This window comes from Scyliorhinus torazame, unplaced genomic scaffold (genome assembly GCF_047496885.1).
Source record: "Scyliorhinus torazame isolate Kashiwa2021f unplaced genomic scaffold, sScyTor2.1 scaffold_77, whole genome shotgun sequence".
NCBI lineage: Eukaryota > Metazoa > Chordata > Chondrichthyes > Carcharhiniformes > Scyliorhinidae > Scyliorhinus > Scyliorhinus torazame.
The window spans coordinates 214,193-235,534 of NW_027307804.1; the positions used below are offsets into that span (position 1 = coordinate 214,193).

The window sequence follows — 21,342 nt, forward strand, 5'->3', positions numbered from 1 at the left end:
CGGATCCCTGTGGAACACCACTAGTCACCTTTCTCCATTTTGAGACACTCCCTTCCACCACTACTCTCTGTCTCCTGTTGCCCAGCCAGTTCTTTATCCATCTAGCTAGTACACCCTGAACCCCATACAACTTCACTTATTCCATCAACCTGCCATGGGAAACTTTATCAAACGCCTTACTGAAGTCCATGTATATGACATCTACTGCCTTTCCCTCATCAATTAACTTTGTCACTTCCTCAAAGAATTCTATTAGGTTTGTAAGACATGACCTTCCCTGCACAAAACCATGTTGCCTATCACTGATAAGTCTATTTTCTTCCAAATGTGAATAGATCCTATACTCAGATTCTTCTCCAACAGTTTGCCTACCACTGACGTCAAGCTCACAGGTCTATAATTCCCTGGATTATCCCTGCTACCCTTCTTAAAGAAAGGGACACCATTAGCAATTCTCCAGTCCTCCGGGACCTCACCCGTGCTCAAGGATGCTGCAAAGATATCTGTTAAGGCCCCAACTATTTTGTCCCTCGCTGCCCTCAGTAACCCGGGATAGATCCCATCCGGACCTGGGGACTTGTCCACCTAAATGCCTTTTAGAATGCCCAAAACTTCCCCCTTCCTTATGCCAACATGACCTAGAGTATCCTCAACATCCGTCATGCCCTTGGTGTTGGGTGGAGGTGTTGAGTTTGGGTAGGGTGCTCTTTCCAAGAGCCGGTGCAGATTCAAAGGGCCGAATGGCCTCCTTCTGCACTGCAAATTCAATGATAATCTATGATTAATCTAGGACAAAGGTTCGGCACAATATCGTGGGCCGAAGGGCCTGTTCTGTGCTGTATTTTCTATGTTCTATGTTCTATGCCCCACTCCTTGGTGAATACCGATGTAAAGTACTCATTAAGAATCTCACCCATTTCCTCTGACTCCACGCATAAATTCCCTCTTTTGTCTTTGAGTGGGCCAATCCTTTCTCTAGTTGCCGTGTTGCTCCTTATATAAATAAAATGCTTTGGGATTTTCCTTAACCCTGTTAGCCAAAGATATTTCATGACCCCTTTTAGCCCTCTTTATGGCGCGTTTGAGATTTGTCCTACTTTCCCGATATTCCTCCAAAGCTTCATCAGATTTAAGTCGCCTGGATCTTATGTATGCTTCCTTTTTCATCTTAGCTAGTCTCACAATTCCACCCGTCATCCATGGTTCCCTAATCCTGCCATTTGTATCCCTCATTTTCACAGGGACATGTCTGTCCTGCACTCTAATCAACCTTTCCTTAAAAGACTCCCACATTTCAAATGTGGATTTCCACTGAAACAGCTGCTCCCAATCCACATTCCCTTGCTCCTGCCGAATTTTGTTATACTTGGCCTTTCCCCAATTTAGCACTCTTCCTTTAGGACCACTCGCGTCTTTGTCCATGAATATTCTAAAATTTACTGAGTTGTGATCGCTATTCCTAAAGTAATCACCGACTGAAACTTCAACCACCTGGCCGGGATCATTCCCCAATACCAGGTCCAGTACGGCCCCTTCCCGAGTTGGACTATTTACATACTGCTCTAAAAAACTCTCCTGGATGCTTCTTACAAATTCTGCTCCATCTACGCCACCAACACTACATGTTGGGGAAGTTAACATCACGACCACCCTATTGCTCCTATATGTTTGTATAATCTGTCCACATATTTGTACCTCTACTTAACGCTCGCTTTTGGGAAGTCTGTAGTAAAGTCCCAACAATGTTACTGCACCCTTCCTATTTCTTAGCTCTACCCATATTGCCTCAGTGCTCGAATCCTCCATCGTGCCCTCCTTAACCACAGCTGTGATATCATCTCTGACCAGTAATGCAACTCCTCCACTCCTTTTACCTCCCTCTCTATCCCTCCTGAAGCATCTATACTCTGGGATATTTAGTTGCCAGTCTTGCCCTTCCCTCAACCAAGTCTCCGTAATACCAATAACATCATATTCCCAGGTACTAATCCAAGCCCTAAGTTCATCTGCCTTACCTGCTACACTTCTCGCATTGAAACAATTGCACCTCAGACCACCTGTCCCTTTGCGTTCATCATCTCTTCCCTGTCTACTCTTCCCCTTAGTCACATTGAGTTTATTATCTAGTACCTTACTGGCTTTAGTTGCTGCCTCTTTACTGACCTCTAACTTCCTAATCTCATTCCCATCCCCCTGCCACATTAGTTTAAAACCTCCCCAACAGTGTTAGCAAAAGCACCCCCTAGGACATTGGTTCCACTCCTGCCCAGGTGTAGACCATCCGATTTGTAATGGTCCCACCGCCCCCAGAACCGGTTCCAATGTCCCAAAAATCTGAACCCCTCCCTCCTGCACCATCTCTCAAGCCACGTATTCATTCTGACTATTCTTGAATTTCTACTCTGACTGTCTCGTACCACTGGTGGCAATCTTGAGATTACTATCTTTGAGGTCCTACTTTTTAACTTATCTCCTAACTCCCTAAATTCTGATTGTAGGACCTCATCCCGTTTTTTACCTCTATCATTGGTGCCTATATGCACCATGACAACTGGCTGTTAACCCTCCCTCTTCAGTATGTCCTGCAGCCGATCTGAGACATCCCTGACCCGTGCACCCGGGAGGCAACATACCATTCGGGAGTCTCGTTTTCGACCACAGAATCGCCTGTCTACTCCCCTTACGATTGAATCCCCTATTACTATAGCCCTGCCAGTCTTTTTCCCGCCCTTCTGTGCAGCAGAGCCAGCCACGCTGCCATGAGCCTGGCTACTACTGCCTTCCCCTGGTGAGTCATCTCCCCCAACAGTATCCAAAACGGTATACCTGTTTTGGAGGGAGATGATTGCAGGGGACACCTGCACTGCCTTCCTGCTCTTTCTCTGCCTTTTGAACACCCATTCCCTGTCTCCCTCACCAATCCTAATCTGCGGTGTGACCAACTCACTGAACGTGCTATCCACGACCTCCTCAGCATCGCGGATGCTCCAAAGTGAGTCCATCCACAGCTCCAGAGCCGTCATGCGGTCTAACAGGAGCTGCAGCTGGACACACTTCTCGCACATGAAGGAGTCAGGGGCATCGACCGCATCCCTGAACTCCCACATTGAGCACGAGGAGCATAACACGGGTCTGGGATCTCCTGCCATTTTTACACTTTACCTGAACTGATTACAAATATAATATCAAATAATGAATAAGCGAAAGGAATAAAGAGTTTATTTACCAATCACAATGCTTACCAACACACGAAGAGTTAAATTTCTCCCAGCTACTGCTAATTGGAGCACTTTCCCTACCAGCCAATCAGGTGACTGCTTTGCTGTGATGTCACTCTTCAAGGTAAGTTTTTAAAGTTTAAATCCCCCCTTAGCCTCTGTTGAAAGGTCAACAATTCCAGCCAATCCAATCTCTCCTCCTGACTACAGTTTCTCATTCATAATAATATAAAATACAATCTTTATTATTGTCACAAGTAGGCTGACACACTGCAATGGTGTCACTGTGAAAATCCCTGTGAAAATCCGGCACCTGTTCAGGTACTCAGAGGGAGAATTCAGAATGTCCAATTCACCGAACAGCACGTCTTTTGGGACGTGTGGGAGGAAACCGGAGCACCCGGAGGAAACCCACGCAGACACGGGGAGAACGTGCAGACTCCGCACAGACAGTGACCCAAGCGGGAATCGAACCTGGGACCCTGGAGCTGTGAGGCGACAGTGCTAACCACTGTGCCACCGTGCTGCCCATGGCAATATCCTCATTAATAATCTCTGTACGTTCTCAAGTCTGATCGCATTCTTCCAAATGCTTCCGCTGGACTTTCCCCTGAATCCTAACGTGTTGGAGGCCGGTCCTGTTCTCTCCAGCACGACACCTGGGAGTCAGCGCCTTGTCTCCAAGGTTACAACAGAGACCGTGTCCCCGAGTGAAACTGCCGCCCTGCTGTCCTCTGTTAATGATGTCACTGCGGGGCCTCCTGCTGAACCTCCACTTTCACACCGAGGTTCAGTAACATGAGGCTCAACCGATCGAAGCCTTCAGCCCAACAGCAGTTCTTCATGGGCTACCCCTGTAGTTAAAAAGGAACCGTGCCAGTCCCGTGTTCATGGAGCTCGTGGTTTGTTATTTTATGTCCCCTTTGGACCGCCCTTTCTGCCGGGCCGATGGATGAGGAGCGGTAAGGACGGTTCTGATGTTAGATGTGTTCCGTTTTTGCAAACTCCTCACTCGTGGAGGGCGTCCTGTTGTCTGTCACCAGAACCTCAGGGATCCCACGGGTGCTGAGCGAGCACCCGAGCTTTTGTACCGTGGCCCTGGATGTCGTTGAGGCCATGTTGTACACGTTACGCTACTTTGAGTGAGCGTCCGCGATGGCAAGAAACATGGACCCCATGGAATGTCTGCGTGCATAGAACATAGAACATAGAACTGTACAGCACAGCACAGGCCCTTCGGCCCACAATGTTGTGCCGAACTAGTCTGAAACTAAGATCAAATCAACCTACTCCCAATCATTCTAGTGCACTCCATATGCCGATCCAATAACCGCTTGAAAGTTCCGAAAGTGTCCGACTCCACCACCATAGCTGGGAGTGCGTTCCACGCCCCAACCACTCTCGGAGTAAAGAACCTACCTCGGACATCCCTCCTATGTCTTCCACCATGAACCTAATAGTTATGCCCCCTTGTAACAGCTACATCCACCCGAGGAAAAAGCCACTGAACGTCCACTCTATCTATCCCTCTCATCATCTTATACACCTCAATTAAGTCACCTCTCATCCTCCTTCGCTCCAATGAGAAAAGCCCTAGCTCCCTCAACCTTTCCTCATAAGACCTACCCTCCAATCCAGGCAGCATCCTGGTAAATCTCCTTTGCACCCTTTCCAATGCTTCCACATCCTTCCTATAATGAGGTGACCAGAACTGCACACAATACTCCAAATATGGTCTAACCAAGATCTTGTACAGTTGCAGCTTAACCTCACGGCTCTTAAACTCAATCCCCCTGTTAATAAGCGCTAACACACTTTCTTCACGGCTCTATCCACTTGGGTGGCAACTTTCAGAGATCTATGGACATGAACTCCGTGATCTCTCTGCTCCTCCACATTCTTCAGAACCCTGCCGTTAACCCTGTAATCCAAATTCATATTTGTCTGACCAAAATGAATCATCTCACACTTATCAGGGTTAAACTCCACCTGCCACTTTTCAGCCCAGCTCTGCATCCTATCAATGTCTCTTTGCAGCCTACAACAGCCCTCCACCTCATCCACTACTCCACCAATCTTGGTGTCATCAGCAAATTCCTTCAACTCCATCATAGAACATAGAACATAGAACAATACAGCGCAGTACAGGCCCTTCGGCCCACGATGTTGCACCGAAACAAAAGCCATCTAAGCTACACTATGCCATTATCATCCATATGTTTATCCAATAAACTTTTAAATGCCCTCAATGTTGGCGAGTTCACTACTGTAGCAGGTAGGGCATTCCACGGCCTCACTACTCTTTGCGTAAAGAACCTACCTCTGACCTCTGTCCTATATCTATTACCCCTCAGTTTAAAGTTATGTCCCCTCGTGCCAGCCATATCCATCCGTGGGAGAAGGCTCTTACTGTCCACCCTATCCAACCCCCTGATCATTTTGTATGCCTCTATTAAGTCTCCTCTTAACCTTCTTCTCTCCAACGAAAACAACCTCACGTCCATCAGCCTTTCCTCATAAGATTTTCCCTCCATACCAGGCAACATCCTGGTAAATCTCCTCTGCACCCGCTCCAAAGCCTCCACGTCCTTCCTATAATGCGGTGACCAGAATTGTACGCAATACTCCAAATGCGGCCGTACCAGAGTTCTGTACAGCTGCAACATGACCTCCCGACTCCGGAACTCAATCCCTCTACCAATAAAGGCCAACACTCCATAGGCCTTCTTCACAACCCTATCAACCTGGGTGGCAACTTTCAGGGATCTATGTACATGGACACCTAGATCCCTCTGCTCATCCACACTCTCAAGAACTTTACCATTAACCAAATATTCCACATTCCTGTTATTCCTTCCAAAGTAAATCACCTCACACTTCTCTACATTAAACTCCATTTGCCACCTCTCAGCCCAGCTCTGCAGCTTATCTATATCCCTCTGTAACCTGCTACATCCTTCCACACTATCGACAACACCAACGACTTTAGTATCGTCGGCAAATTTACTCACCCACCCTTCTGCGCCTTCCTCTAGGTCATTGATAAAAATGACAAACAGCAACGGCCCCAGAACAGATCCTTGTGGTACTCCACTTGTGACTGTACTCCATTCTGAACATTTCCCATCAACCACCACCCTCTGTCTTCTTTCAGCTAGCCATTTTCTGATTCACATCTCTAAATCACCCTCAATCCCCAGCCTCCGTATTTTTTGCAATAGCCTACCGTGGGGAACCTTATCAAACGCTTTGCTGAAATCCATATACACCACATCAACTGCTCTACCCTCGTCTACCTGTTCAGTCACCTTCTCAAAGAACTCGATAAGGTTTGTGAGGCATGACCTACCCTTCACAAAGCCATGCTGACTATCCCTGATCATATTATTCCTATCTAGATGATTATAAATCTTGTCTCTTATAATCCCCTCCAAGACTTTACCCACTATAGACGTGAGGCTTACCGGTCTATAGTTGCCGGGGTTGTCTCTGCTCCCCTTTTTGAACAAAGGGACCACATTTGCTGTCCTCCAGTCCTCTGGCACTATTCCTGTAGCCAATGATGACATAAAAATCAAAGCCAAAGGTCCAGCAATCTCTTCCCTGGCCTCCCAGAGAATCCTAGGATAAATCCCATCAGGTCCCGGGGACTTATCTATTTTCAGCCTGTCCAGAATTGCCAACACCTCTTCCCTACGTACCTCAATGCCATCTATTCTATGAGCCTGGGGCTCAGCATTCTCCTCCACAACATTATCTTTTTCCTGAGTGAAGCCTGACGAAAAATATTCATTTAGTATCTCGCCTATCTCTTCAGACTCCACACACAATTTCCCATCCCTGTCCTTGACTGGTCCTACTCTTTCCCTAGTCATTCGCTTATTCCTGACATACCTATAGAAAGCTTTTGGGTTTTCCTTGATCCTTCCTGCCAAATACTTCTCATGTCCCCTCCTTGCTCATCTTAGCTCTCTCTTTAGATCCTTCCTCGCTACCTTGTAACTATCCATCGCCCCAACCGAAACTTCACACCTCATCTTCACATAGGCCTCCTTCTTCCTCTTAACAAGAGATTCCACTTCCTTGGTAAACCACGGTTCCCTCGCTCGACGCCTTCCTCCCTGTCTGACCGGTACATACTTATCAAGAACACGCAGTAGCTGATCCTTGAACAAGCCCCACTTATCCAGTGTGCCCAACACTTGCAGCCTACTTCTCCACCTTATCCCCCCCAAGTCACGTCTAATGGCATCATAATTGCCCTTCCCCCAGCTATAACTCTTGCCCTGCGGTGTATACTTATCCCTTTCCAACATTAACGTAAACGTCACCGAATTGTGGTCACTGTCCCCAAAGTGCTCTCCTACCTCCAAATCCAACACCTGGCCTGGTTCATTACCCAAAACCAAATCCAACGTGGCCTCGCCTCTTGTTGGCCTGTCAACATATTGTTTCAGGAAACCCTCCTGCACACACTGTACAAAAAAACGACCCATCTATTGTACTCGAACTATATCTTTTCCAGTCAATATTTGGAAAGTTAAAGTCTCCCATAATAACTACCCTGTTACTTTCGCTCTTATCCAGAATCATCTTCGCCATCCTTTCCTCTACATCCCTAGAACTATTCGGAAGCCTATAAAAAACTCCCAACAGGGTGACCTCTCCTTTCCTGTTTCTAACTTCAGCCCATACTACCTCAGAAGAAGAGTCCCCATCTAGCATCCTCTCCGCCACCGTAATACTGCTCTTGACTAGCAGCGCCACACCTCCCCCTTTTTTGCCTCCTTCTCTGAGCTTACTAAAACACCTAAACCCCGGAACCTGCAACATCCATTCCTGTCCCTGCTCTATCCATGTCTCCGAAATGGCCACAACATCGAAGTCCCAGGTACCAACCCATGCTGCCAGTTCCCCTACCTTGTTTCGTATACTCCTGGCATTGAAGTAGACACACTTCAAACCACCTACCTGAACACTGGCCCCCTCCTGCGACGTCAAATCTGTGCTCCTGACCTCTATACTCTCATTCTCCCTTACCCTAAAACTACAATCCAGGTTCCCATGCCCCTGCTGCATTAGTTTAAACCCCCCCAAAGAGCACTAACAAATCTCCCCCCCAGGATATTTGTGCCCCTCAGGTTCAGATGTGGACCATCCTGTCTGTAGAGGTCCCACCTTCCCCAGAAAGAGCCCCAGTTATCCAGAAATCTGAATCCCTCCCGCCTGCACCATCCCTGTAGCCACGTGTTTAAATGCTCTCTCTCCCTATTCCTCATCTCACTATCACGTGGCACGGGCAACAACCCAGAAATAACAACTCTGTTTGTTCTAGTTCTGAGCTTCCATCCTAGCTCCCTGAAAGCCTGCCTGACAACCTTGTCCCCTTTCCTACCTATGTCGTTAGTGCCAATGTGGACCACGACTTGGGGCTGCTCCCCTCCCACCTAAGGACCCGGAAAACACAATCCGAGACATCACGTACCCTTGCACCTGGGAGGCAACATACCAAACGTGAGTCTCTCACGCTCCCACAAAATCTCCTATCTGTGCCCCTGACTATAGAGTCCCCAATTACTAATGCTCTGCTCCTCTCCCCCCTTCCCTTCTGAGCAACAGGGACAGACTCTGTGCCAGAGGCCCGTACCCCATGGCTTACCCCGGTAAGTCGTCCCCCCCACAAGTATCCAAAGCGGTATACTTGTTTCTCAGGGGAACGCCCGCAGGGATCCCTGCACTGACTGCTTCTTCCCAGTCCCTCTTACAGTTACCCACCTATCTCCAATCTTTGGTGTAACTAATTCCCTGAAGCTGCTATCTATGACCCCTTCTGCCTCCCGAATGATCCGAAGTTCTTCCAACTCCAGCTCCAGTTCCCTAACTCGGTCTTGGAGGAGCTGGAGATGGCAGCACTTCCTGCAGGTAAAATCAGCAGGGACACTAACTGCATCCCTCACCTCAAACATCCTGCAGGAGGAACATTGCACTCCCTTCCCTGCCATTCCTCTAAATTTCGACCAAGATCTGGCTAACACCTAAATTAAATTTTTTATAAAAAATAATAATATAATAAAATATGGTACTTACCTCAGACCAATGGGTTTTATTATTCGGTTAGAGGAGGAGGGAGGGTGGGAGACACTACACGTGTAGTGTCTCGGGTTTCCTCTCCACCAGAATTTATTGGTGAGGGTCTTCCCAGACGTCCGCGGGTCGACTTCCTGTTCCCACCTAAAACACTAATTAAAAAAAAAAAAAAAAAATTCTCAGCTCCTGCTGAAATTGACTAACCAGCCAGCTCCACTCCCGCTGAAATCGACTGGCCTGCCCCTGCAACGACAAGTGCTTTTAAAGGACAGACTTACCTCCCAGCAACCACTTCCGCACTGCTATGAGGAGAGGTTGAATAAACTCGGTTTGTTCTCACTGGAACGAAGGAGGTTGAGGGGCGATCTGATAGAGGTATACACAATTATGAGGGGCATAGACAGAGTGGATAGTCAGAGGCTTTTCCCCAGGGTAGAGGGGTCAATTACTAGGGGGCATAGGTTTAAGGTGAGAGGGGCAAGGTTTAGAGTAGATGCACGAGGCAAGTTCTTTACGCAGAGGGTAGTGGGTGCCTGGAACTCACTACCGGAGGAGGTAGTGGAAGCAGGGACGATAGGGACATTTAAGGGGCATCTTGACAAATATATGAATAGGATGGGAATAGAGGGATACGGACCCAGGAAGTGTAGAAGATTGTAGTTTAGTCGGGCAACATGGTCGGCACGGGCTTGGAGGGCCGAAGGGCCTGTTCCTGTGCTGTACATTTCTTTGTTCTTTGTTCTTTGCTCCCGCTGAAACTGACTCGCCAGCTGTTCTCATGCCGAAATCGACTGGCCTGCCCCTGCAAAGACAAGTGCTTTTAAAGGACAGACTTACCTCCCAGCAACCACTTCCCCACTGCTCCCGCTGAAACTGACTCACCAGCTGTTCTCCCGCTGAAATCGACTGGCCTGCCCCTGCAAAGACAAGTGCTTTTAAAGGACAGACTTACCTCCCAGCAACCACTTCCGCACTGCTCCCGCTGAAACTGACTCACCAGCTGTTCTCACGCCGAAATCGACTGGCATGCCCCTGCAAAGACAAGTGCTTTTAAAGGACAGACTTACCTCCCAGCAACCACTTCCGCACTGCTCCCGCTGAAACTGACTCGCCAGCTGTTCTCACGCCGAAATCGACTGGCATGCCCCTGCAAAGACAAGTGCTTTTAAAGGACAGACTTATTTCCCAGCAGCCACTTCCGCACTGCTCCCGCTGAAACGAAATCATCCAAGTCATTGATAAAAATCACAAATAGCAGAGGACCCAGCACTGATCCCTGTGGTACACCGCTGGTAACTGGGCTCCAGGATGGAAATTTACCACCCACCACCACCCTCTGTCTTCTCGGTGATCGCCAGTTACTGATCCAATCAACCAAATTTCCCTCTATGCCATGCCTCCTTGCTGCATGAGCCGACCATGGGGCACCTTATCAAACGCCGTACTAAAATCCATGTGTACGACATCAACTGCTCGACCTTCATCTACACACTTAGTTACCTCCTCAAAGAATACAATCAAACTTGTGAGGCAAGACTGACCCCTCACAAATCCGTGCTGACTATCCTGGATTAAGCTGAATCTTTCCAAATGATCATAAATCCTATCCCTCAAGACCCTTGCCAATAATTTACCTGTGACCGAAGTGAGACTAATCGGCCTATAATTCCCAGGGTTATACCTATTCCCTTTCTTGAACAAGGGACAACATTTGCCTCTCTCCATTCTTCTGGCAGTGAGGACATAAAGATCAAAGCCAAAGGCTCTGCAATTTAGCGTAGCCAATCCACCTAACCTGCACATCTTTGGGCTGTGGGAGGAAACCGGAGCACCCGGAGGAAACCCACGCAGACACGGGGAGAACGTGCAGACTCCACAGGCAGGAATTGTCCCTGGCGTTGTGAGGCAGCAGTGCTAACTGTGCCACCGTGCTGCCCTTAATCAAACTGGACTCAGCCTGAACAAATCTGTCCTGATGCCCTTTGATTAATTTATGTCTTCCTAGACGATGATTTATATCATTTCACACAATTATTTCCCATAATTTAACCACCACAGACGTTAGGCGGAGTGGTCTGTAATTAGTCACACTGGTCTCTCCATCCTGTTTTTATCAATGTTATTAGACCATAAGACCATAAGATATAGGAGCAGAATTAAGCCCATCAGGTCTGCTCCATCATTCAATCATGGCTGATATATTCTCATCCCCATTCTCCTGCCTTCTCCCCAGAACCCCTGACCCCCTTACTGATCAAAAACCTATCTATCTCTGTCTTAAAGACACTCAGTGATTTGGCCTCCACAGCCTTCTGCGGCAAAGAGTTCCACAGATTCACCACCCTCTGGCTGGAGAAATTCCTCCTCATCTCTGTTTTAAAGGATCGTCCCTTTAGTCTGAGATTGTGTCCTCTGGTTCTAGTGTTTCCTACAAGTCATTTCCTACAAGAATTGGCAAGTCATGTTGCAGCTGTGTATAGAACCTTAGTTAGGCCACACTTGGAGTATAGTGTTCAATTCTGGTCGCCACACTACCAGAAGGCTTTAGAGAGGGTGCAGAAGAGATTTACCAGGATGTTGCCTGGTATGGAGGGCATTAGCTATGAGGAGCGGTTGAATAAACTTGGTTTGTTCTCACTGGAACGAAGGAGGTTGAGGGGCGACCTGATAGAGGTCTACAAAATTATGAGGGGCATAGACAGAGTGGATAGTCAGAGGCTTTTCCCCGGGATAGAGTGGTCAATTACTAGGGGCCACAGTAATTTAAGGTGAGAGGGGCAAGGTTTAGAGTAGATGTACGAGGCAAGTTTTTTACGCAGAGGGTAGTGTGTGCCTGGAGGAGGTGCTGGAGCAGGTGGTGGAAGCAGGGACGATAGTAACATTTAAGGGGCATCTTGACAAATACATGAATAGGATGGGAATAGAGGGATACGGACCCAGGAATGTAGAAGATTTTAGCTTAGACGGGCAGCAGGGTCGGCACAGGCTTGGAGGGCCGAAGGGCCTGTTCCTGTGCTGTCCTTTTCTTTGTTCTTTGTTCTAAGTGGAAACATCCTCTCCACGTCCACTCTATCCGGGCCTCGCAGTATCCTGTAAGTTTCAATAAGATCCACCCTCGTCGTCCTAAACTCCAACAGACCCAGAGTCCTCAACCGTTCCTCATACGACAAGCTCTTCATTCCAGGGATCATTCTTGTGAACCTCCTCTAGACCCTTTCCAAGGCCAGCACATCCTTCCTTGGGTACGGGGCCCAGAACTGCTCCCAATACTCCAAATGGGGTCTGACCAGAGCCTTTTCCAGCCTCACAAGTACAACCCTACTCTTGTATTGTAGCCCTCTGGCCATGAACGCTAACATTGCATTTGCCTTCCTAACTGCCGACTGAACCTGCACGTTAACCTTAAGAGAATCTTGAACAAGGACTCCCAAGTCCCTTTGTGCTTCCTCAGCATTTCCCCATTTAGAAAATAGTCTATGCCTCCATTCCTCCTTTCAAAACGCAGAACCTGACACTTTTCCACATTGTATTCCATCTGCCACTTCTTTGCCCACTCTCCTAGCCTGTCCAAATCCTTCTGCAGCCCCCCCCCCCCCCCCCCCCCCCCCCCCCCGCTTCCTCATTCTACAGATCTTTGTATCATCTACAAACGTAGCAACAGTACCTTCAGTTCCTTCCCCCAGATCATTTATGTATATTGTGAAAAGTTGTGGTCCCAGCACAGACCCCTGAGGCACATAACTAGATACCGGCTGCCATCCTGAAAAAGACCCCTTTATCCCCACTCTCTGCATTCTGCCAGTCAGCCAATCCTCTATCCATGCCAGTCTCTCGCCCTGAAAACCATGGCACCTTAACTTAGTTAACAGACTCCTCTATGGCACCTATGGGCAGCACGGTAGCATTGTGGATAGCACAACTGCTTCACAGCTCCAGGGTCCCAGGTTCGATTCCCGGCTTGGGTCACTGTCTGTGCGGAGTCTGCACGTCCTCCCCGTGTGTGCGAGGGTTTCCTCCGGGTGCTCCGGTTTCCTCCCACAGTCCAAAGATGTGCAGGTTAGGTGGATTGGCCATGATAAATTGCCCTTAGTGTCCAAAATTGCCCTTTGTGTTGGGTGGGGTTACTGGGTTACGGGGATAGGGTGGAGGTGTTGACCTTGGGTAGGGTGCTCTTTCCAAGAGCTGGTGCAGACTTGATGGGCTGAATGGCCTCCTTCTGCACTGTAAATTCTATGATTGTCAACGACCTTCTGGAAATCTAAATAGACCATGTCCACTGGTTCCCCTTTCTCTATCTTCCTTGTTATTCTCAAAGAACTCTAACAGATTTGTCAGACATGATCTCCCTTTGACGAAGCCGTGCTGACTCAGTCCTATTTTACCATGCACTTCCAAGTACTCCGCAATCTCATCTTTAATAATGGACTCTCAAATCTTACCTATGACCGAAGTCAGGGTAACCGGCCTATAATTTCCCATCTTCTGCCTCCCTCCCTTCTTAAACAGCGGTGTTACATTAGCCACTTTCCAGTCCTCTGGGACCCTCCCTGCCTCCAGTGATTCCTGAAAGATCGTCACTTATGCCTCCACAATATCCTCCGCTATCTCCTTTAGAACGCTGGGGTGTAGTCCATCCGGTCCAGGTGGTTTATCCACCTTCAGACCTTTCAGTTTCCCCAGAACCTTCTCCTTAGTGATGGCCACTACACTCACCCCTGCCCCCTGGTTCTCCTGGTGTTCGGTCATCCCACTGGTGTCTACCACTGTGGAGACTGATGCAAAACTATTCAGTTTGTCTGCCATTTCTTTGTTTTATTATGGGCCAGGGTTCAGAGAACCCCAAAGTGTATCATGGAGTTCACCTGACCCACAACTTTTACTAGATTGTGGTATGGGGAGCACACGGCTCACTTTACAGATGTGGGACAGCAGAAAATGGACCAGTTGTTTTTAAAACAAAACAATGTTTTCTACAACAAACAGTGAACATCTTAGCAACCAGTAAATCAAATACACCCCCCCCAAAGAATACAACACTAAATAACCTGTATGCTGTCCTTTTACCATCCAAAATACTTAGCAAACCTCCAAACAGGAGCACATCAGGGTTTACATTGAAGACTGAAAACATTTATACTTCTTCTGAATTCACCAAATGATCCATAGATAGTCTTTGGATGGCAGAGATCAACAGCAGTGCAGCTCACAGACACACCCAAGCTTTCTCCAACTGAAACCCAAAAAGCAGAAGTAGAGCTTAGCCCCACCCACACTCTGACATCACTCCAGTAACATGAGCAGCTCCATTTCTTAAAGGTATATTTCTTAAACACCCATTTCTTAAAGGGTACTCTCACATGACAGTTTCCTATTGTTCTCCAGCCTCATTTTCCAGTTATATGTTCATTCTTGCCTCTCCCTTAACTTTTATATATTGAAAGAAACTCTTGCAATCTTCTTTTATATTACTAGCTAGCTTACACTCATATTTCATCTTCGCCCCCCCCCTTACTGCTTTTTTAGTTGTCCTCTGCTCACTTTTAAAGGCTTCCCAATCCACTGGCTTTCCACGAATGCTCGCCAGTTTGTATGTTTTTTCTTTTGCTTTCATGCTGTCTTTGACTTCTCTAGTCCGCCATGGTTGCCTCGTCCTCCCCCTTAGCATGTTTCCTCCTCCTTGGGATTAATTTCTTTTGTGCCTCCTGTCATGTAAGTGTCCCTTTAAGAAAGTTGTGACCTCTTATCATGTGACTTGTAGCATGGCTTCAGTGATGTCATTTGTGGGTGGAGCTAGGCTGTGGCTGTCAGGTGAGAGGATTTTTCTTTAGGTTTTTAAGTTCTATTGCGTGTTCTGGAAACTTTACTGACCTCTCCTGAGCCCTTGCCGCCCTGAGCTTGTTTAAAGTCCTCATCATTAACCTGCATTTCTGCCTTCTCCTTTAACCTTGATTTTCTAATTCTCTATTCAACTGAAACCCCCTCCCCTCCACTATCAGTCTTCCAGATTTCGAGCTCCACACCTACAGCCGTGGTCGATGGGTGAAGGTGATTTGTTACACCTTCCCTTTGTAGTGATCTCTGTGTATCAATATACATAATCAATATATGTAATGCTAGTGCAGGCAACTGAACACTAGATGTCTCACTGTCAGGACCTATATTAATAGTTTTCCCACTCTTTCTGAAGGAATGTGTATCAGGAATGCAGAGAGAACAGAGATAGGAAAGCTGGAGAGAGAAGAAGTTATTAGTTATCAAAGCATTGTATTGCATAATTTAATTAATTATCTCTACAATTGTTTCTTTGTTTGACTCATTGAGTATTGAGTAAAAAGGGCTCACAATATTTATTTATATCACTCAATAAATTAGTTTATCTTTACAAGAAGACTACTGCTCATTTCAACAACTTGGCTGGTTCAAAAGAGTAATATATGTATTACGCAAAGTAATATAACACCCTTGGTTTCCTCAGCAGCCTGGGATACATTTGGATTGGATTGGATTTGTTTATTGTCACGTGTACCGAGGGACAGTGAAAAGTATTTTTCTGCGAGCAGCTCAACAGATCATTAAGTACATGGGAAGAAAAGGGAATTTAAAAAATACATAATAGGGCAACACAACATATCCAATGTAACTACACAAGCACTGGCATCGGATGAAGCATACAGGGTGTAGTGTTAATGAGGTCAGTCCATAAGAGGGTCATTTAGGAGTGGTGACAGTGGGGAAGAAGCTGTTTTTGAGTCTGTTCGTGCGTGTTCTCAGACTTCTGTATCTCCTGCCCGATGGAAGAAGTTGGAAGAGTGAGTAAGCCGGGTGGGAGGGATCTTTGATTATGCTGCCCGCTTTCCCCAGGCAACGGGAGGCGTAGATGGAGTCAATGGATGGGAGGCAGGTTCGTGTGATGGACTGGGCGGTGTTCACGACTCTCTGAAGTTTCTTGCGGTCCTGGGCCGAGCAGTTGCCATACCAGGCTGTGATGCAGCCCGATAGGATGCTTTCTATGGTGCATCTGTAAAAGCTGGTAAGAGTCAATGTGGACATGCCGAATTTCCTTAGTTTCCTGAGGAAGTATAGGCGCTGTTGTGCTTTCTTGGTGGTAGCGTCGACGTGGGTGGACCAGGACAGATTTTTGGAGATGTGCACCCCTAGGAATTTGAAACTACTAACCATCTCCACCTCGGCCCCGTTGATGCTGACGGGTGTGTACAGTACTTTGCTTCCTGAAGACAATTACCAGCTCTTTAGTTTTGCTGGCATTGAGGGAGAGATTGTTATCGCTACACCACTCCACTAGGTTCTCTATCTCCCTCCTGTATTCGGACTCATCGTTATTCGAGATCCGGCCCACTATGGTCGTATCGTCAGCAAACTTGTAGATGGAGTTGGAACCAAGTTTTGCCACACAGTCGTGTGTGTACAGGGAGTAGAGTAGGGGGCTAAGTACGCAGCCTTGCGGGGCGCCGGTGTTGAGGACTATTGTGGAGGAGGTGTTGTTGTTCATTCTTACTGATTGTGGTCTGTCGGTCAGAAAATCGAGGATCCAGTTGCAGAGGGAGGAGCCAAGTCCTAGGTTTTGGAGCTTTGATATGAGCTTGGCTGGGATTATGGTGTTGAAGGCGGAGCTGTAGTCAATAAATAGGAATCTGATGTAGGAGTTCTTGTTTTTGAGATGCACTAGGGATGAGTGTAGGGCCAGGGAAATGGTGTCTGATGTGGACCGGTTGCAGCGGTATGCGAATTGCAGTGGATCAAGGTGTTCTGGGAGTATGTAGGTGATGTGCTTCATGATCAACCTCTCGAAGCACTTCATTACGACTGAAGTCAGGGCCACTGGTCGGTAGTCATTGAGGCACGTTGCCTGGTTCTTCTTTGGTACCGGTATGATGGTGGTCTTCTTGAAGCAGGTGGGGACCTCGGAGAGGAGTAGGGACAGGTTAAAGATGTCCGTGAATACCTCTGCCAGCTGGTCCGCGCAGGCTCTGAGTGCACGACCAGGGATCCCGTCTGGGCCCGTCGCCTTCCGAGGGTTCACTTTCAGAAAGGCCAATCTGACTTCGGAAGCTGTGATGGTGGGTATGGGTGAATTATGGGCTGCTGGGGCACTCACCAGCGGATTGTTGGTTACCTGCTCGAACCGAGCACAGAATGCATTGAGTTCATCGGGGAGGGGTGCGCTGCTGCCAGAGATACTGTTCGGCTTCGCTTTGTAGCCCGTTATGTTGTTTAGTCCTTGCCACAACCGCCGAGAGTCTGTCTGTGACTCTAGCTTGGTTTGATATTCTCTCTTGGCATCTCGGATGGCTTTGCAGAGGTCGTGCCTGGATTTCTTGTATAGGTCAGGGTCGTCTGCCTTGAACGCCTCAGATCTGTCCTTCAGTAGGGAGTCAATCTCGCGATTGAGCTATGGTTTCCGGTTGGGGAACGCACGTACTGCTTTCTTTGGCACGCAGTCGTCCACAGGTTTGCTGATGAAGTCTGTGACGGTGGTGGCATACTCATTTAAGTTGGTCGCTGAGTTCTTAAATATGGACCAGTCCACTGTCTCTAAGCAGTCACGTAAGAGCTCTTCTGTCTCCTCGGACCAGCACTGCACAACCTTCTTAGCTAGATTCTCCCGCTTGAGTTTCTGCTTGTATGCCGGGAGAAGGAGCACCGTCTTATGGTCTGATTTCCCAAAGTGCGGTCGGGGGATGGAACGGTAGGCGCCCTTGATTTTTGAGTAGCAGTGGTCAAGAGTGTTGTCGCCTCTGGTGGGACAGGAGATGTACTGGTGGAATTTTGGCAGTACACTCTTGAGGTTGGCCTTGTTGAAGTCTCCGGCCACGATGAACAAGGCCTCCGGGTGTTCTGATTCGTAGTTGTTTATTACTGAGGATAGTTCGTCCAGCGCCTTCCTCACTACTGCCTGGGGTGGGATGTAGACCGCTGTGATAATGGCTGAAGTGAACTCACGTGGAAGATAATATGGGCGGCACTTCACGGTCAGGTATTCCAGGTCTGGGAGCAGTGGGTCGCCAGGGTCGACACATCCAAGCACCAGGAGGAGTTGATGAGGAGGCAAACCCCTCCACCCTTCACTTTGCCTGATGATGCCGTGCGGTCCGCCCGGTGAATTGAGAAGCCGTCAGGTTGTATGGCACAGTCCGGTGAGGCAGGGGTGAGCCATGTCTCTGTGAAACAGAGCACACAGCCGTCTCTTACTTCCCTCTGGGAGGTACGTCTGGCGTAAAGTTCATCCAGCTTGTTTTCGATCGCTTGGACGTTTGCCAGGAGTATGCTGGGGAGAGGGGTCTTGAAACCGCATTGCTTCAGTCTAACCTGCAGACCAGCGCGTTTCCCTCGCTTCCTCGGTCGGCGGCTGCTGCTGGATGATCCTGGGATCCGATGGGAGAAGTCTGACCTTGTGGAAGGTAGGTGGTCGCGTCTGGCGGGGTCCAGGGCGCTGGCGGGTCCAGGGCGTTCGTTACGTATCTGGGGTCGCGTCTGGCAGGGTCCCGGGCGCTGGTTGAGGTAGAGGGGTTGCTAGGGGGACATGTTTGCGGTCTCGATGGGTCCCGGCGTTCTGTGGGCGCGGGAATACCTTGCAGCGCGTTCAGGTCCTCGCACGGGGTCTCTGCCGTTTCGGGGGTCCTGGGTCGTGGGCAGGGGCTTCCTGAGGCAGGTTGGGCTGGGTCCCGTGGTCTGTTCCCTCCCTGAGCGCTCCTGGGGTCGGGTCTTGAAGTAGGCCCGGTCGGGCCTCCACGTGGATTTTTCTTTCTTCCATCACCAGGTAGGTCGGGTCACTGGGCGGACCTCTCCGGGTCGGGTCGCTGGGCAGGTCTCTCGGGGTCGGGTGGCTGGGCGGGTCTCTCGGGGTCGCTGGGCGGGTCTCTCGGGGTCGCTGGGCAGGTCTCTCGGGGTCGCTGGGCGGGTCTCTCGGGGTCGGGTCACTGGGCGGGCCTCTCGGGGTCGCTGGGCAGGTCTCTCGGGGTCGCTGGACGGGGCCTCTCGGGGTCGGGCCTCTCGGGGTCGGGTCTCTCGGGGTCGGGTCGCTGGGCGGGCTTCTCGGGGTCGCTGGGCGGGCCTCTCGGGGTCGCGTTGCGCCGGGTCTTGCCGTCGGGGGTCGGGTCGGGAGCTCCTGGGACTGGGCCGGGCGATCCGGGGGCTGGCGTCGGGAGTGAGGTCGGATTTGGAGCTCCGAGGTCCGGGTCGCTCCAAATCGAGGTCGGGGCTTCACTTCCGGTTCGGGCCCGATCTTCTCGCAGGTCGCGGAGGTCAGGTCGGGTCGGGTCAAAAGGTCTCCAAGGACCTCGGAGGATGTTCAAGCTGCAAGAGAGGCTACAAGAGAGAGGCTCGGAATCATGTTCGGGTCAGAATTAAATTTTAAAAGATGAGAAGGAGTATAAGTTAAGTAAAAAGTGGATCTGTTTGTGAGAGCTCGCAGAGAGTCGCCTCGCTCCGGCGTCAGCGCGGGAACATTTTGTCTCTTTCAGGGAATAGGGCCACTTTCCAGAATGCTGAACACGGTAATATTCCCTCCCCTGCTGAGTTTATCCCACTGCACATTTCACACACGTCCTCCTGAATACAACGTGAAATGGAAACACAACATGCTGCAAATACTCAGCAGCTCAGTCAGCTTCTGTGGAGAGAATCAGAGTTACTGTTTGGAGTTGTGATAACTCCTCTGTCCTGACGAAGGGTCATCACAAACAGAAAGGTTAATTCTGTTTCTCTCCACACAGGCTGCCTGACCAGCTGAGTAATTCCTGCTTCATTTTATTGTGATTTCCCCAGTCCAGCGACTGACTCTGTGATTGTTCTTTCAGTCCTGGTGGATCGACCATTCCTGAGGCTGTTGTTCCAATCAATCACTGCTCCACACAGGCCCCGGGCTCGTTAAACGGTAATTTCAGACTCTATTATCTCAGATTTCCATTGACTGTCCAACATATTTACACTGGATACACTTTTCACTCTTTCTGTCCCTCGTTTCAGGTAGTCATCCCACTCCGGGTGATGGGGAGGTGAATAGGACAGTTTGTTTTCACTGGAATGGAAATCCCTGCGCCTGGAATGTGGAAATAAAGATCAAACACTGCAGCGATTACTTTGTTTATTACTTGAAGAAGTCTCCTATCTGTCGCCTCGCTTACTGCACAGGTACATTGGGGTTTTTAAATGGAGTAAACGGGTAATTCTGGGATGTCCCAGGTCAGCAGCAGCAATGACAAAGTTACATCAGAGCCTCGCTGCTGGAAGGGACTGAAACCCAAAGTGTAATTTCCAGCGTCGGGAACTGAATCAGACACTCTGATAGCTCCTTTGTAACCCTTTCCCAACTCACTCACCTTGCTGCAGTCGGAGGGGAAACGTTCAAATCAATTCGGAAGGATGTGAGAACTGGACACTTGGATAATGATGATCTGATTGGACACAGTCGACATGGGTTAATGTGGGGAAAGATGTTGGACGAACATGTTGGGGGTTTTGAGGATGTTACAGACAGAATAGATAAAGGGGAATGTCGAGTTCCCGGGCGGGATTCTCCGTGAATCGGCGCGATGACCCGAACAACTCGCCAAAAACGGCGCAAATCACTCCGGCCCGCAATGGGCTAGCAGCGGCGTGATGCCATTCGCGACGGCACTAACCTGCACTCACCCACCCAGCACCCACCCAGCACACACCCACCCAGCACCCACCCACCCAGCACCCACCCACCCAGCACCCACCCAGCACACACCCACCCAGCACCCACCCAGCCAGCACACACCCACCCAGCACCCACCCAGCACCCACCCACCCACCCAGCACCCACCCAGCACACACCCACCCAGCACCCACACACCCAGCCAGCACCCACCCAGCACCCACCCACCCAGCACCCACCCAGCACCCACCCACCCACCCAGCACCCACCCAGCACACACCCACCCAGGACACACCCACCCAGCACCCACCCACCCAGCACCCACCCACCCAGGACACACCCACCCAGCACCCACCCACCCAGCACACACCCACCCAGCACACACCCACCCAGCAC

The 21,342-nt window shown here is 49.3% G+C and overlaps 1 protein-coding gene across 1 annotated transcript in view; it reads left to right on the plus strand.

The window, feature by feature from the left end:
* LOC140405565 (pancreatic secretory granule membrane major glycoprotein GP2-like) overlaps positions 1-21,342 on the plus strand; it is a 103,536-nt gene that overhangs the window by 16,831 nt on the left and 65,363 nt on the right. Inside the window, exons 3-4 of the mRNA XM_072494124.1 lie at positions 20,123-20,199; positions 20,292-20,456. Coding sequence (XP_072350225.1) covers positions 20,123-20,199; positions 20,292-20,456 — 242 coding nt within the window. The remainder of the gene's footprint in view (positions 1-20,122; positions 20,200-20,291; positions 20,457-21,342) is intronic.